The sequence below is a fragment of the Varanus komodoensis genome, unplaced genomic scaffold, assembly GCF_004798865.1.
Source record: "Varanus komodoensis strain SLA01 unplaced genomic scaffold, ASM479886v1 scaffold51, whole genome shotgun sequence".
NCBI classification, from domain to species: Eukaryota; Metazoa; Chordata; class Lepidosauria; order Squamata; family Varanidae; genus Varanus; species Varanus komodoensis.
This window is the reverse complement of record NW_025336100.1, coordinates 3,477,735-3,493,030: the sequence shown is the minus strand read 5'-3', so window position 1 is coordinate 3,493,030 and position 15,296 is coordinate 3,477,735. Positions and strand designations below refer to the sequence as shown.

General features: G+C 39.2%; 1 protein-coding gene across 1 annotated transcript in view; it reads right to left on the bottom strand.

Moving 5' to 3' along the window:
* EPHA5 (EPH receptor A5) overlaps window positions 1–15,296 on the bottom strand; it is a 262,453-nt gene that overhangs the window by 40,007 nt on the left and 207,150 nt on the right. Inside the window, exon 13 of the mRNA XM_044447269.1 lies at window positions 5,903–5,964. Within this exon, the coding sequence (XP_044303204.1) occupies window positions 5,903–5,964 (62 nt within the window). The remainder of the gene's footprint in view (window positions 1–5,902; window positions 5,965–15,296) is intronic.

Here is a 15,296-nt window from a genome sequence, read left to right as displayed (position 1 = left end):
ATTTTTCCTGGCCTGCTGGGTGAAGGCCTGGCAGTGTGGGCACTTATCCACATGTTCCTCTCCCAAACAGAAAAGGCACAGGGAGTGGCTATCAGTTGGCAGCATTTTCACACCAAATTCTGCACTTATGAAACACCAGTTTTAGTGCCATCAAGAGAGAAAAAGAGCCAAGTACAGATAGTAAGAATATCGAGGGGAGAGATGCTTGAAAGGGTTTTAAATTTTGGGGGACGGGAGATAATAAGGTAGCATAGAGAGGGTCATTAAAATGGGAAATAAGTGAATGGGAAAAGGTCTAAGAAGATCATGAAAGGCAAGGGGGAAAAGAATTAAAGTTGTAGAGAAGAGAAAAACAGAGCTAGAGATCCCAGGCACTGCAAATGGTGGTCAAAAGTGAACTGACCTGGGAACCCACCTGTTTGGGAAGGGGGACAGGGTTCATGCCAAAATTCTAGGCTTAGCTAGAGGAATCTTCCTAAATGTAGGCACTGTACAGACATAACACCCATATGTGTGATGCATAGAGACCACAAAATGAACTCTAAATGCTCTTGGCCACAGACATCTCTCACAAAAACTAGTCCATTTCTGGTGTTATGTCTGAACAGGAACATGAATTTAAGTAACAGGGATGGAGCCATATACTCACCTGAGGCTTCTATGCATGTTCATTTGAATATGAGCCAAAGCTTTTATGTGACAAGGAATGCTGTTTCATTGCTGAATATGAGTAGATGTACCACCTCCCAGCCAATGCAGGGAAGGCAGGGCAGGGTCAGTGTACCTGTGGCCTTGTGCTTCTACTCATGTCCATGCACCTTATATGCAGGTGTAACTCCTGAGTATGGCTACACTGTGTCTGAATTCTGATTTCTTAACCCATTCCCTCCCACTCCCTCTTATGCATCACCATCATCAACACTCAACTATTACTGTCAGACTGTTTTGCGGATTTTGAAAAATGTACTTTTATGTTATAAGTACCTAGTTCTGCAAACCTCCAGCTTATGTAGAAAACACTACCTCATTTTCTTTTGATTCAAAACTATTAGGCACTTGGTCTCTTGAGCTTATTATTAGTGATGGGACTGAAGATGGTGGTTGGCAGCAGGGAAGGAGTCCAAAGATATCCAAATATTTAATATAGTTATCAGGATACTAAAAATTGGGATATTGACAATAATGGGAAAAAGGACATAAGATGTAAGAGGACGAATCCATAAAAAAGTAATGGCATGCTTTAGAAACTTGAAATGGCAACAGTTGCATTAACAAACATGCATTATACAGTTGAAAGGCTACAGCTAACTGATCAGACTGAAAGAGAAAGAATAATGTTTAAAGATGGAATCAGAGACCCATTTCTGAGGCAGTGGAAAAATACAGCAGAGAGAGAAGACAGGAAACAATTCATAGGAAACAAAGAAATCATGCATAAAAAAGCAATAAAGATGAAAACACAGTGTTATCTAAAGAAGAAAATGAATTAGCACATCACCAGGAAGCAGGAACTCTGCCTTTTCCGGTCATCTTATCAAACAACAATCTCTGTGCTCTCAACACCTTCAAGTATTTGAGCAATATTATTTTTTAGACTTCAGTTAGTAGATGACAATAAAAGAGAGCCATAAAACTCCTTTATGTTCCTTCTTGCAAGGTTTCTGGCATTCATCAAGTGATAGGAGAGAGGAGGAAGACATTCTCCCTTAAAATCTTTAAAGCTTCATTTTTCAGAGTCTGTAAAATACTGCTCCAATATTCTGGTCTTTTCAAGAGACAGACACCTTCCCTTTCACCTTACATGCAAAATCATGGTATTTATCCAAGCAGATCCTTCCAATTAGCTGGGCATTCAGAGAGAAAGTGAAACTGAAGTTTCCCCCTCCCCATCAGTGCCCCAGATGACCAGGGGTGGGAAGAATTCCTTCCTGCCTCAGCAGCTGCATCCAGGTATATGAGAGGACTTTGGAGGCTGGTAAGGGGGAAGAGGGTTCAGATGAGGTTTAATATGATTTGTAGTTGGATTTGGAAAAAAACAAAGCTATTTCCCAATCCACTTTGGAGGGAAATAGCTCAGTTTGCCAAGATCATTTTCAAGTTGAAATTAACATACAGGCAGTTACAAAAGCAACAAACCATGAAATATATACATTCTGTACAATACACTGGAGATAATTAAAAGAATTAAGGTAGCTGAAGTAAGGCAGCACAACTATAAAAACAAACAAATAAATAAATGAGGGGAAATGACACAACTAAAGAGAGAACATATGTACATATATTAACATACAACACAGAACAGGAAAGCACTTTAGCAATCAGTTTTATTATAGAACAGAGTAAGCACAGAAAAACATGTGCACTCATCAACCTGAAATAAGAAAGAAAATGTAGAATGTTGCAATGTGATAGAATTTATTGAGACAAATTCATGAAACTTCACATTGAATTGAACCTGCTATGGCTGAAGCAATAAAAATGGAAACAGATGCCCTAGCAGAACTATGCAGTAATCAAAAAACCACGGTTGATATTCAATGCAGCAAAGAAAAAATAAACACATGTGAATTATCGATGCCATATCCCTGCTGCATAATAAATCAGTGGCATGGGATGTTCATATTGGAGCTCCAGCTACATCCCCTTCTGGAGAGATAGGGATTGTGTTATGCACGTGAGTTATCCATGTAAGTCTGTTCTTAATACCACTATATTGCATAGTGTGGAGTTGCCCTTGAAGATTGTACAATTACTACAGAATGTGTCTGCTAAATTATTAACTTGCACTGGTTTTGAGAACAAATGGTACTAGTGTTGAAAGAACACCACAATTTCCAGTTCATTTCTGTGCTCAGTTCAAGGTTCTGGTGTTCTGTTATGTTTGAATGACTATACAGCTTGGGCTCAGGTATCTGAAGGAATGCCTGTTCCAGCATTCCCCAGCTCATAAACTGGTGATCTTCTGTTACCCTCTTCTTCAGGTGTCAAGTAAAGGAGGTGATGCTGAAGAGAGGACATTTGTAGCTCTGGCTCCTTGTCCCAAAGGAGTCTCTATTCTGGTACTAGCTGAATCTTTTTTTATTCTTCCAAATTGATGAAGGAATACTTGGATCTTATTTTTAAGTTTCTTTTATTTGTCATTCTGTTACATGAATTCTGTATCTCCTTTCTTGCATGACATACTGAAAACTACGCGGGAAATGTTGAAGGGCATTACAGTACCCACTGATAATATTTAAAATAATATTTAAAAGTTAACCTTTAAAAAATGTCAGTGCTAGTATAATTTTTAAACTGTCTCTTTTTTTCTGCCTCTTGTTTTAATATGTGGTGAGAGGGCATACTATATGTGATGATTCAATTCCTCTCATGGAATGCTTCCAGATAAACTGCTCCTACCACTGCCAGTTAGAAGGCATTGTGCATCATTTTCTCCTTTTTCTTTACTGTGGAATGAAGAAAGACAAAAGTGGGCAGAACACATGGGAGGGTTATGAATGGGAAATGTTGTTCTCTGCATCCCCTGTCAAAGAACCAGAAGAAAAGTCTGATTGAGAAATACCCATGGCACTCACAGTGGAGAAAGTGGTTTCTGGCAAATCAAAACTGTATCATAATACATTTGCTACTCTTTAAAACGACCCAATATTCTTAGTTGTTCTTGCTGAACTGATAAACCCTTCTACTTCTTCCACTTCAGAAACAAAAGCCAGTCTCATTTCACAGATTCTGAGCCTGTGGTATTAGGTAACTGGTGATAGATTAAAATTTCAGCTCAGGGAAATGATGGTGTGTAGGTTGCAACTATTCCTCACTTGAGGCTCTACTGTTGGTTATGTTGGTGTATGTATCATATCCTTACTTTTCCAGATTGCAGTCATTTCTGTGGATAGCTTTGCTAGGTGTAGAAGCTAGAGAAGAAGAAGAATTCAGCCTCCAGGGCCCAATGAACTCCATCCCAGACTCATAAAACAGCTAGCGAAGGAACTCTCAGAGCCACTGGCTATTATCTTAGATAAATCTTGGAAAACAGGAGAAGTGCCAGATGACTAGAGAAGGGCTAACATTGTCCCTATCTTCAAAAAAAGGGAAAAAAGGTGAACTTGGGAACTACAGACCAGTTAGTCTGACATCAATCCCTGGAAAAATTCTGAAGCAATTATTAAAAAATCTATCTGCAAGCATCTTGAAGCAAATGCAGTGATTAATAGAAGCTAGCATAGATTTATCAAAAATATATCCTGTCAGACTAATTTAATCTCATTTTTTGACTGAGTAACCACCCAAATGGTCAAAGGGAACACTGTGGACATAATCTACCCAGATGTTAGCAAAGCTTTCAACATAGTGCTACATGACATTCTAATAAGCAAATTAGCAAAAACTGGATGAGATTGAAAAACTATTAGGTGGATCCAAAATTGGCTGCTAAATCAGACACAAAGAGTGCTCATCAATGGCACCTTCTCAAATTGGTTGGAGGTAACTAATGGGGTTCTGTCCTGGGCCCAGTGCTCTTCAATATCGTTATTAATGATTTAGGTGAGGACGTACAAGGAAAGGTAATAAGATCTGCAGATGATACAGAACTGGGTAGAATAGCAAACACCCTAAAAGACAGAATGAAGATCCAGGGCAATCTTGTTAAACTTGAATGCTGGGCTAAAAGCAACAGAATGAGATTCAGTAAGGACAAATGCTAAGTCCTCCACCAAGGAAAAAGAAACCAAATGCATCAGTACAAGATGGGGAATACATGAATATGGAGAACTTAAAAAGATCTCGGAATAACTGTGGACAATAGGCTAAACATGAGCCAACAATGTGATGAAGCCACCAAAAGGGCAAATGCTATTTTGGGATGCATTAACAGAAGTATTACTTCCAAATCATGAGAAGCAGTAATTCCTCTATACTCCTCACTAGTCAGACCTCACCTGAAATATTGTATCCAGTTCTGGGCACCAAGTTTTATTTATTTATTTAGAATTTTTGTATGCTGTCCCATTGCATGAGCCTCAGGATGGCTTACATACAATAAATAATCATAATACAAATAGTGCACATAAAATTCAGATTCACCCCGGCTGCAAATTAAAAACCTATAGATGGTATTAAAAATTGTTTAAATAAAAAGGTCTTAGCCTGGAGCCAAAAAACAAATAACGATGGCACCAGGCGGACCTCTACATTTAAGAAAGATGTAGGTAAATTAGAAAGGGTCCAGTGGAGGGCAACAAAAATGATCCAGGGTTTGGAAACACTGCCTTATGAGAGACTGAGAGAACTGAGCATGTTCAGTCTTGAGAAGAGAAGACTGAGGGAGGACTTGATCTCCCACTATAAATACCTGAAAGGCTGTCACAGAGAGGAAGGCCATGATCTCTTCTTGCTGATATGAAAGTATAGGACACATAATAATCAATTCAAGTTGCAACAACCCAAATTCAGGCTGGATCTCAGGAAAAGCTTCCTCACGGTCATAGCAATACAACAGTGGAACCAGCTGCCTAGAGAGGTGGTGGGCTCTCTCTCACTGGAGACATTCAAAAAGAGACTGGACAGCCTATCTGAGTGGGATGGTGTAATGTGGCATCCTGCAACAGAAGGGGGTTGGACTCGATGGCCTTCATGGCCCCTTCCAACTTTACTATTCTATGATTCTATGAACCTGAATTCAGATATTGGTGGATTTTGCTGTTAGGATTTTAAGGTATCATAAATTCTATAGGTTTGAACAATTTTCTAAAAGGAAATCATACTTATTTTATTTTATGTATAAAAGGGTAACTGTTTTCTAAAAATGTGCATGCATCTGCGTGTGTGTGTGTGTGTGGTGGTGGTGGTGGTGGTGGTGGTGGTGGGGGAACAATTTAATGTTTATACGCATTTCAGGTCTTACCTTTAAAAATGTATCCAAAGATCCATTCTCCATGTATTCAGTTATAATCATGACTGGTTTACCTAGATGAAGAAGATAACAAGCCTATCACTGTATCTCCTGGAATAGTGAATAATCAATTGTATGTTTTATATAGATTTTTAACTCTTGGGACTATTTCCTATATCACATATTTAAGACGAGCAGCTAAGAAGACTTGAAAATACATTAAGGCATAAAAAAATTTTCAGGGCAATGTAGCATCACACATATTGACATATGTCTTGTGGTAAATCCAGGTCAGTTTCTGCCTGTATAATGTTTGCTTTTCAAATACAATTTTATTTTTCTAATTCATGTATTTCCAGAATCAAAGGCAGTTTGGTGATTATGAAGCAGGACACTGTAACATGGAAAATGTGCACCCAACCTGCTCAATAGTGTAAATATTCTTTATTTAAACAATGTAAACTGAAAAATACATTTTGTTCTCAAATATTTCATATTTTTGCCCTCAGTGTTATGTAGGGATGTGTGAGCAAAACTTGAGCTTGTCAAGGTCCTCTGATTTCCACTTTGAAACTTGTTCTGACTAATGTCTGTATCAGATTATAATCTTTGTTTTTACTTTTCACATGAAGATGCATGTTTATGTTAATAAGCATTTCTCTATATGCACACATCAACTGTGCAGTTTTGTAATGTACACATTTTCTTCCATTGATTAAAGTACATGTGTGTACATTTTTCAGATGTATTTTTCATGCATGTTAAATGTTCAGTTTTTCACATACTTTTTGTTATTGTTTTATGAATTGTATTGCAGGTTCTGAAATGTATGGACTTCAACTGCAAATTCTCTTCTGCATTTGGTTCTGGAAGGTGTGAAATGACACATTTGTCATTCTGATCAAAAATGAATTGAAAACAATTTCTCATACATTCTTAAGTGCATCCTTTTACCAGAATTGATGTGAATTAATATTTCCAATAGAATTGCTGTGCTTGATAGAATGTAATGAAATAATGAGTTTGGACTATGAGATGTGTGTCCCTTTTACATTCAGATATAATTTTAAACCAGGATTTTTTAAAGGTACATGAAATATGACTGAACTTTTTTAAAAAAGGGGATAGATTCAACCATTTTACCAACTTATGAAATCACAGAAAGTCTCTACACCCTTTCTCAGAATGGTTATTTGTTCTGCATTTTAAACTGTGGAACCTACCTTTACTCACACTGCTAAAACCTAGTGATTTAATAGAATTTCTAATAGAAATTAGATTTTTAAATGAGCACCAGCACATGCAGAGATAACTATCTTTCCAAAAGCAGCACCTGCAAAAGTATACAACTCACCATAATGATGGAGAGCAGGAAATTGCCTGTGGAACTCTAATTTTTCATCTCAAAATACAAAAATTAGAAGGGCCAGAGAAAGTAATAGGTTTATGTTTGAATATAACAAAAAGTTTGTCAAATGTAAACCACTTTACTTATTCTCATGGGAAGTGTTAAAACAGAACAATCTGCCTAACCAAGAATTTTGCCAGTTCTATAAGCCAATCTCATTGTTATCCTATTGGACACAAACACTTTTCTGTGGAGCAGAAAATAATGCTAGAAGCCATTCTAAATAGGAAAGGGCAAACTTCTAAAAGAATGATTGGACAGGTTCTAGGGTTGAGACATTTTACTGATGATTGTTTCAAATAATTTACAATTTTTCTGTTTTAATTTTGTTGTAAGCCATGTTGAATCTTTTTTGGGAAGAAGCCATAAAAAAGTAGAAAAAGAAGAATGGTAGAGATAGACAAAAGTAGCAGGTCAAATATACTATAATATATGAGCCATGTTCAGACACTTGGCAGTTCTTGTGGAGTGTGTAGCAGCAGTCTTGCCAACAGTCTGCAAAGGTAAGAACCAACCATATTGGGGTTTGTAAAGATGATGGCTCCAATTTACATGAATCTGCAAGTCCTCTCCAAAACTGCCACTGTTATGCAAATCATAATGAGCACATGTATAACCCCCAACATAGAAGTATTGGTTGATACAATAGTGGGGCCTTCATGTGACCTCAGCTAAATTATGTTGGCTCTTTGGTCCTACATGCTGCCACAAGCTATTGCATGAATGCTGCTAAGCATCTGAAGCATCAAACTAGGTATTTGTTGGATCACACAGAGCAAAACTATATGGGATTAGATTATTTATTTCAGTGTAAGCATGTGCAGACCTGATTTATATCAGGACCTTGGCATTCTGGGAGTGGATTTTAAGCATTTTCCCACCCACTCTTCATCCTGAAATTTCACCTCACCCCCTGAGTGGTAGGGTTAGAAACAAAATTTTAAAATGTTTGTTGATTTGACAATCCTGATCTGAAACAGGACCAATTCAATTTACACCAAAGTAAATAATTTAACCATGAATAGCTCTGCTATACATGATTTGCCAAACATTTAATTTGATCCTGAGAGCAGCCAAAGTCAGATAATAAAAACAATGGATAATTGCTAGGTTTCTCATACTTTTCTTAACATTGATGCTTGCCATGATCAGAGCATACCCATGCCGCCAATTGAACTCTATCCCAGACTGCATTTTAGTCCAGCAAAATCCTGGAAAAGGCTAACATGGGGAATCCAGCCAGATAAAATTGATTGAGGGTTGGGAAGGAAGATGCAAAGGAGGAAATTGCAGATGGTCAAATGGGAGAGGAATCATGTGGGAATCAGAAAATTTGCCATGAAGGTAGTAAGTAATTTGTTCCCTATCATGGCTCACCTATGAACTGGTGTTTAAGAGAGACAGAGAGATTATTCACTCTGGCTAACCAAAATCCCCTTGACTAAGAACAAGGCTTATGTACAACTGAGGCTAAGGAACCAGGATGGAGAAACACATGTAAAGGTAAAAGACATGAGGGAGAAGACCCAGGAAGGAAAGATAAAGCTAGCAGTCTCAGAGGAGAAAGAACCTTGCATAAGTATTTCCCTTTCCACTGAGGCCAAAGACACTCAGAAATTACTGCCACAACGCACATGCGTGCCTGCACACACACAATTCTGCTTAGTTGCATGGAATGGGACCAATGATAATGCACATCACCAGCAGTTGCACCGGTCAAATTCAATGGGATCCAAATTAACATGGTAGTACCAAAATATATCTGCATTTAGCTGTTCATTTGCTCTTTACCTTCACAACACACCACCTCCCACCCCTTGATGGATCAGGATGTGTGAAAATTCCCTCTTGGAATGCTGACTATATTGCGAAAAGTGCTTCAACAAGATCACTCAGGATATAAAAATAATAATAAAGCTGCTCATCAAGGTAAAACATAATAAAGATTTTCTACCCCAGTGCTGTCAGGAATAATAATGCTTTTCCCATTCCATAAGGCTAATTTTAATGACCAAATCATCTTAATGGTAATTGTATATAGTTTGTTCCATTTTTGTATGTAACTTCTCACTAGTTTGGCATGTCAACATAGCAAAAATAAAAGGGGTTTGCTTCAGAACTTATAAATTCACTGAAATCCTGTTGAAAAACATACAGCTTTCTGTTTAAATCATTTTTCATTAACAACCAGACAAAAGAGCAGGCATGACATAATTGTTGATTATTTTAAAGTATCCTTCAAATGAAGCTATTTATCAATCACATCTTTGACCTGCCCTTCCTTCAAGGATGTCAATATAGTGAACATCTCTTCCTCTAATTTATTCTTACAATTATCACGGGCTGCTGCTCCCACTGCAGTTCGATTGGTGTTCCCTAGTAACAGAAAATTTCTAATGTGCACATGAATGTTTGAAACATGCTTCACTGGGCTAAGAGTTCCAGATACACACACAAAGCATTTATGTGCATGAATAAAGATATCCATGTTATGTTATGTACTGTTAGTTGCAAAGTCGCGTTCACTCCATCGCGATCCCATGGACAACTGTTGTCCACCATCCCCCAGAGTCCACTTACGCTCACACCGACTGCTTCAGTGACTCCATTTTGTGAGTGGAGCTGGCTGGTGCCAGAGGTCAGACTAGATGGCCCAGGAGAACCCTTCTGACTCACTCTGTTTCTATGTTTCCATCTAACCACTTCATCCTCTGCCATCCCCTTCTTTTGCCGTCAATTGTTCCCAGCATTAGACCCTTCCCCAGGGAGTCCTTCCTTCTCATTAGGTGGCCAAAGTAGTTGAGATTCATCTTCAGTACCTGGCCTTCTAAAGAGCAGTCAGAGTTGATCTGCTCTAAGAATGGCTGTCTTGAATGGCTGTCTCCTTGCAGTCCAAGAGATTCTCAGGAGTCTCCTCCAGCACCACAATTGAAAGGCCTCAATACTTCAGCGCTCAGCCTTCCTTATGGTCCAGCTTTCACAGCCATACATTGCAACTCAGAAAACCATAGCCTTGACTATACGCACTTTTGTTGGCAGGGTGATGTCTCTGCTTTTTAGTCTGCTGTCTAGATTTTGCCATAGCTTTCCTCCCAAGGAGCAAGCATCTTATAATTTCTTGGCTGCAGTCCTGGAGCCCAGGAAAGAAAAATCTGTTACTATCTCCATTTCTTCCTCATCTATTTGCCAGGAAGTGATAGGACCGGATGCCATGATCTTAGTTTTCTTAATGTTGAGGTTCAAGCCAACTTTTGCGTCCTCCTCTTTCACCCGCATCAAGAGGCACTTTCATTCTGCCATTACAGTGGTATCATCTGCATATGGGAGGTGACTGATATTTCTCCTGGCAATCTTAATTCCAACTTGTGATTCATCTAGCTCCGCCTTTCCAAGATGTGCTCTGCATATAAGTTAAATAGGCAGGGCGACAGTATACAGCCTTGCCAAACTCCTTTCTCAATTTTGAACCAATCAGTGGTTCTGTGTCCAGTTCTCACTGCGGCTTCTTGATCCATATATAGCTTTCTCAAGAGACAAATGAGATCGTCTGGTACTCCCATCTCTTTAAGAACGTGCCACAGTTTGTTGTGATCCACACAATCAAAGGCTTTAGTATAATCAGTGAAGGAGAAGTAGATGTTTTTCTGGAACTCCCTAGCTTTCTCCATAATACAGCATATGTTGGCAATTTGATCTCTAGTTCCTCTCCCTCTTCGAAATCCTGTCTGTACTTCTGGTAGTTCTCGGTCCACATACTGCTGGAGCCTAGCTTGTAGGATTTTGAGCATAATTTTGCTAGCATGTGAAATGAGTGCAATGATGCGGTAGTTTGAACATTCTTTGGTATTGCTCTTCTTTGGGATCGGAATGTAAACTGACATTTTCCAATCCTGTGACCACTGTTGAGCTTTCCAAATTTGCTGGCATATTGAGTGTAGCACTTTAGCTGCATCGTTTTTTAGGATTTTGATTAGCTCAGCTGGAATCCTGTCACCTCCACTAGCTTTGTTGTTGCTCAGACTTCCTAAGGCCCATTTGACTTCACATTCCAGGATGTCTGGCTCAAGGTCAGTGACCACCCCATTGTGGCGATCAGGGATGGTAAGCTCTTTCTTGTATAATTCTTTTGTGTAATCTTGCCACCTCTTCTTAATCTCCTCTGCCTCTGTTATGTCCCTGATATTTGGTCCTTTATCATGCCCATCTTTGCATGAAATGTTCCCTTCATATCTCCAATTTTCTTGAAGAGATTTCTGGTTCTCCCTACTCTATTTTTTTCTTCTATTTCTTTACTATGCTCATTCAAGAAGGCCTTCTAATCTCATCTATGTATTCTGGATTCAGTTGGGTATATCTTTCACTTTCTCCCTTGCCTTCTGCTTCCCTTCTTTCCTCAGCTATTTGTAAAGCTTCCTCAGACAGCCATTTTGCTTTCTTGCACTTCTTTTTCTTTGAGATGGTTTTAGTTGCTACCTCTTGTACAATGTTGCAAACCTCCATCCAAAATTCTTCAGGCACTCTATCAGATCTAATTCCATAAATCTATTTGTCACCTCTACTGTATATTCATCAGGGATATGATTTAGGTCATACCTGAGTGGCCTACTGCTTTTCCCTACTTTCTTCTACTTAAGCCTAAATTTTGCAACAAGAAGCTCATGATCTGAGCCACAGTCAGCTCCAGGTCTAGTTTTTACTGACTGTATAGAGCTTCTCGATCTTTGGCTGCAGAGCACATAGTCAATCTGATATCTGTGTTGACCGTCTGGTGATATCCATGTGTGGGGTCGTCTCTTGGGTTGTTGGAAAAGAGTGTTTGCTATGACCATCGTATTCTCTTGACAAAATTCTACCAGCCTGTGCCCTGCTTCATTTTGTACTCCAAGGCAAACTTGCTTGTCATTACGGTTATCTTTTGGCTCCCTACTTTAGCCAATCTCCCATGATGATAAGGACATCATTTTTTGGTGTTAACTCCAGAAGGTGTTGTAGGCCTTCATAGAACTGGTCAACTTCAGTCTCTTCAGCACCAGTGGTTGGGGCATAGACTTGGACTACTGTGATGTTGAATGGTTTGCCTTGGATTCGAACTGAGATCATTCTGTCATTTTGGAGATTGTATCCCAGTATTGCTTTCCCTACTCTTTCATTGACTATGAAGGATACTCCATTTCTTCTGAGGGATTCCTGCCCACAATAGTATACCTGATGGTCATCTGAATTAAATTCACCCATTCCTGTTCATTTTAGTTCACTGATTCCACAATTGTCGATGTTCTGTCTTGTCATCTCACATTTGACCACGTCCAGCTTACTCTGATTCATAGATCTTGCATCCCAGGTTCCTATGCAGTATTGTTCTTTACAGCATCAGACTTTCCTTTCACCCGTGGATGCATCCACAACTGAGTGTCCTTTCGCCTTTGACCCAGTTGCTTCATTCTTTCTGGCGCTACTAGTCTTTCTGGCCCTCCGCTCTTCCCCAGTAGCACATTGCACAACTTCCGACCTGAGGGGCTCATATTCTGGTGTCATATCTCTTTGCCCTTTAGAACTGTTCATAGGGTTTTCATGGCAAGGATACTGGAGTGGGTTGCCATTTCTTTCTCCAGTGGATCACATTTTGTCAGAGCGCTCTGCTATGATCTGTCCATCTTGGATGGCCCTGCATGGCATAGCTCATAGCTTCTTTGTGTTGCACAAGCCCCTTCACCATGGCAAGACAGTGATCCATGAAGGGTGGATATCCATGTATGGCATCCATTTCCAACGAGAAACACTGCTTGTAGCACTGTTGTTTTGCACATCAACTGTATGGACATGTCAAACCATTTCTCTCCTAACCAAATTCCACTCTTCTATCCATTGTTTGCCTTGCTCTGATTGGATCCACAAAACACCCAAACCTTGTTTGTAGGGGAGATGAGAAGCAGGAGTCTAGCACATAAAGAGAAAAAAAGAGGAAGTAGATCCCCTGCTTTAGATTCTAAAAGTGTGGAGTCATCTCTAACACAAAGTACTTCTGTTCAAGTGGGTAGGATAGCTGTTTGGCATTTCCTTGAGATGCTAGAGCCATGCATTGTCTTCATCTTTGAAAACAGTTTTATAGAAAATGTAAACTTTTAAAAAATAATCCATGATACTTCCTGGCACTAGAAATAACATGTTTCAGCACAATGCTTTCAAGCATCACAAATGGTCCTCTGCTCATTTTTCAAAAAAACCTCTGCAGTCTGCACTTGCTTTTATGATGCACCCTTTTCTAATAGCAGATCACAGGCAAGTTGTATGGTGCACCCTGCTTATCTTGGGCACATGACTGCATTAAAAAGGATGGCATCTCATAATGACACCACCCCTTAGAAGTGCTACTTCTGGCTCTCTTCCTGTTTCAATCGTAAGAAAATTATATTGCTTTGACCTTATGCTTCATTATCTGCATGCTGCAAGTTGAGAGTAATTGCTGAATAAATTAGCATTATATTAGTGAACATAAAACTAGGGACACAAATAAGTAGGAGCTCCAAAAAGCACATGGCAGGCTTTCTGTATCAGTGACATTGGCATCATTAGAAAGGTCTGGTAGTGAAATTGGCAAGCTAAAGCTACATAGAGTAGAACTGTTTGGGATAAGAAATATATTGCAACTGTTTCACATTTAGCCCTCCATTCACTGATAATGGCTAGCACAATTAAACATGTGTCCTAACACCATGCATATTGACACATCCTACTCCCCTAAAATCAGGATTAGGGAAAGGCATGGCATGATGATATAAGAGAAACTTGTATAAGTCAACACAGTTAATAGTGACACAGTTGTAGGCCAAATGTATGGAGGGCCACAAGCTGCTCATCTCTTCTGTACAATGCATTAGTTGGGGGGCGGGAGGCAGCTCGATGATAGGGTGCCATTTTGGCAAGTAACACTATGTTATGAGTTCCAACCCAAGCTCCCCCTTTTGGCTTCAGTTTTTAAATAGCATGGGAAAGGGTTCTGGCAAAGAGAATGGACCCAATGTATGCCTGCATCTCCATCTAGCAAGATCTCTAGATTGCAGCATCTGCCTGCTGAAGGAAAGAAAGTGAAGGACAAGTAATGAAGTGACTTATGCCTCAGTTCTAGCCTTAGCTCTAGAAAAAGAACTCTTTCATTTGATAGCCTAGTGCAGGAATCTCCAACCTATTTCAATATGTGAAAATATTTGCAAATTTGAGAAACTGCTGTGGACACCACCATAAATCTATGGATCTTAGGCTGAGGCTTATTGAGTTGATTCATGTTTAGTGGACACCACAATATCTCTTAAGGAATGGTTTAACTCAGCACTCACCATGTTATTTGTTTGTTTGTTTGTTTGTATATTTGATTTCTATACTGCTTGTTAACTAAGATGGTTCACAAAATTGAAAAATACAAACACCTTATCGGCAACAATGAGCACACAACAATAGCAACAATGAGCACACAACAGCTGTACTCAAGTTAGTCCAAGCATGCAACAGCAATAAATTTCATAAAATGCAGTATAAACAAGATAAAATGATCATTATAAAATATTTTAAAATATTTAACTGTTAAAATATTGGGTAAATAAAAAGATTTTTACCCTGGTGCCCCAAAAGATAAAAAGGAGGTGCTTGGTGCACCTCCTTGAGAAGCTGATTCCATAGTTGGGATGCCACAGCGGAAAAGGTCCTTCCCTTAGTAGCCACCTTGTTTCCTTTAGGGGTGGCTCTCTGAGAATGACCTCAGAGGATGACCTTTAGGTCTTGGATGGATTATATGGGAAAATGTTGTTTTAGATGATCTGACCTCCAACCATTTAGGGCTTTAACCATTAATGTGAGCACTGTGAACTGGACACAAGCTAAAATTGGTAACCAATGGAGTTGGAAGAGGCTTGCACAATATGTTCATATTGGCCAGTCCCTGTCAGCAGCCTTGCTGCTCTATTTTGACAGGCCCACATAGAGTTCATTACAATGATCTAAAGA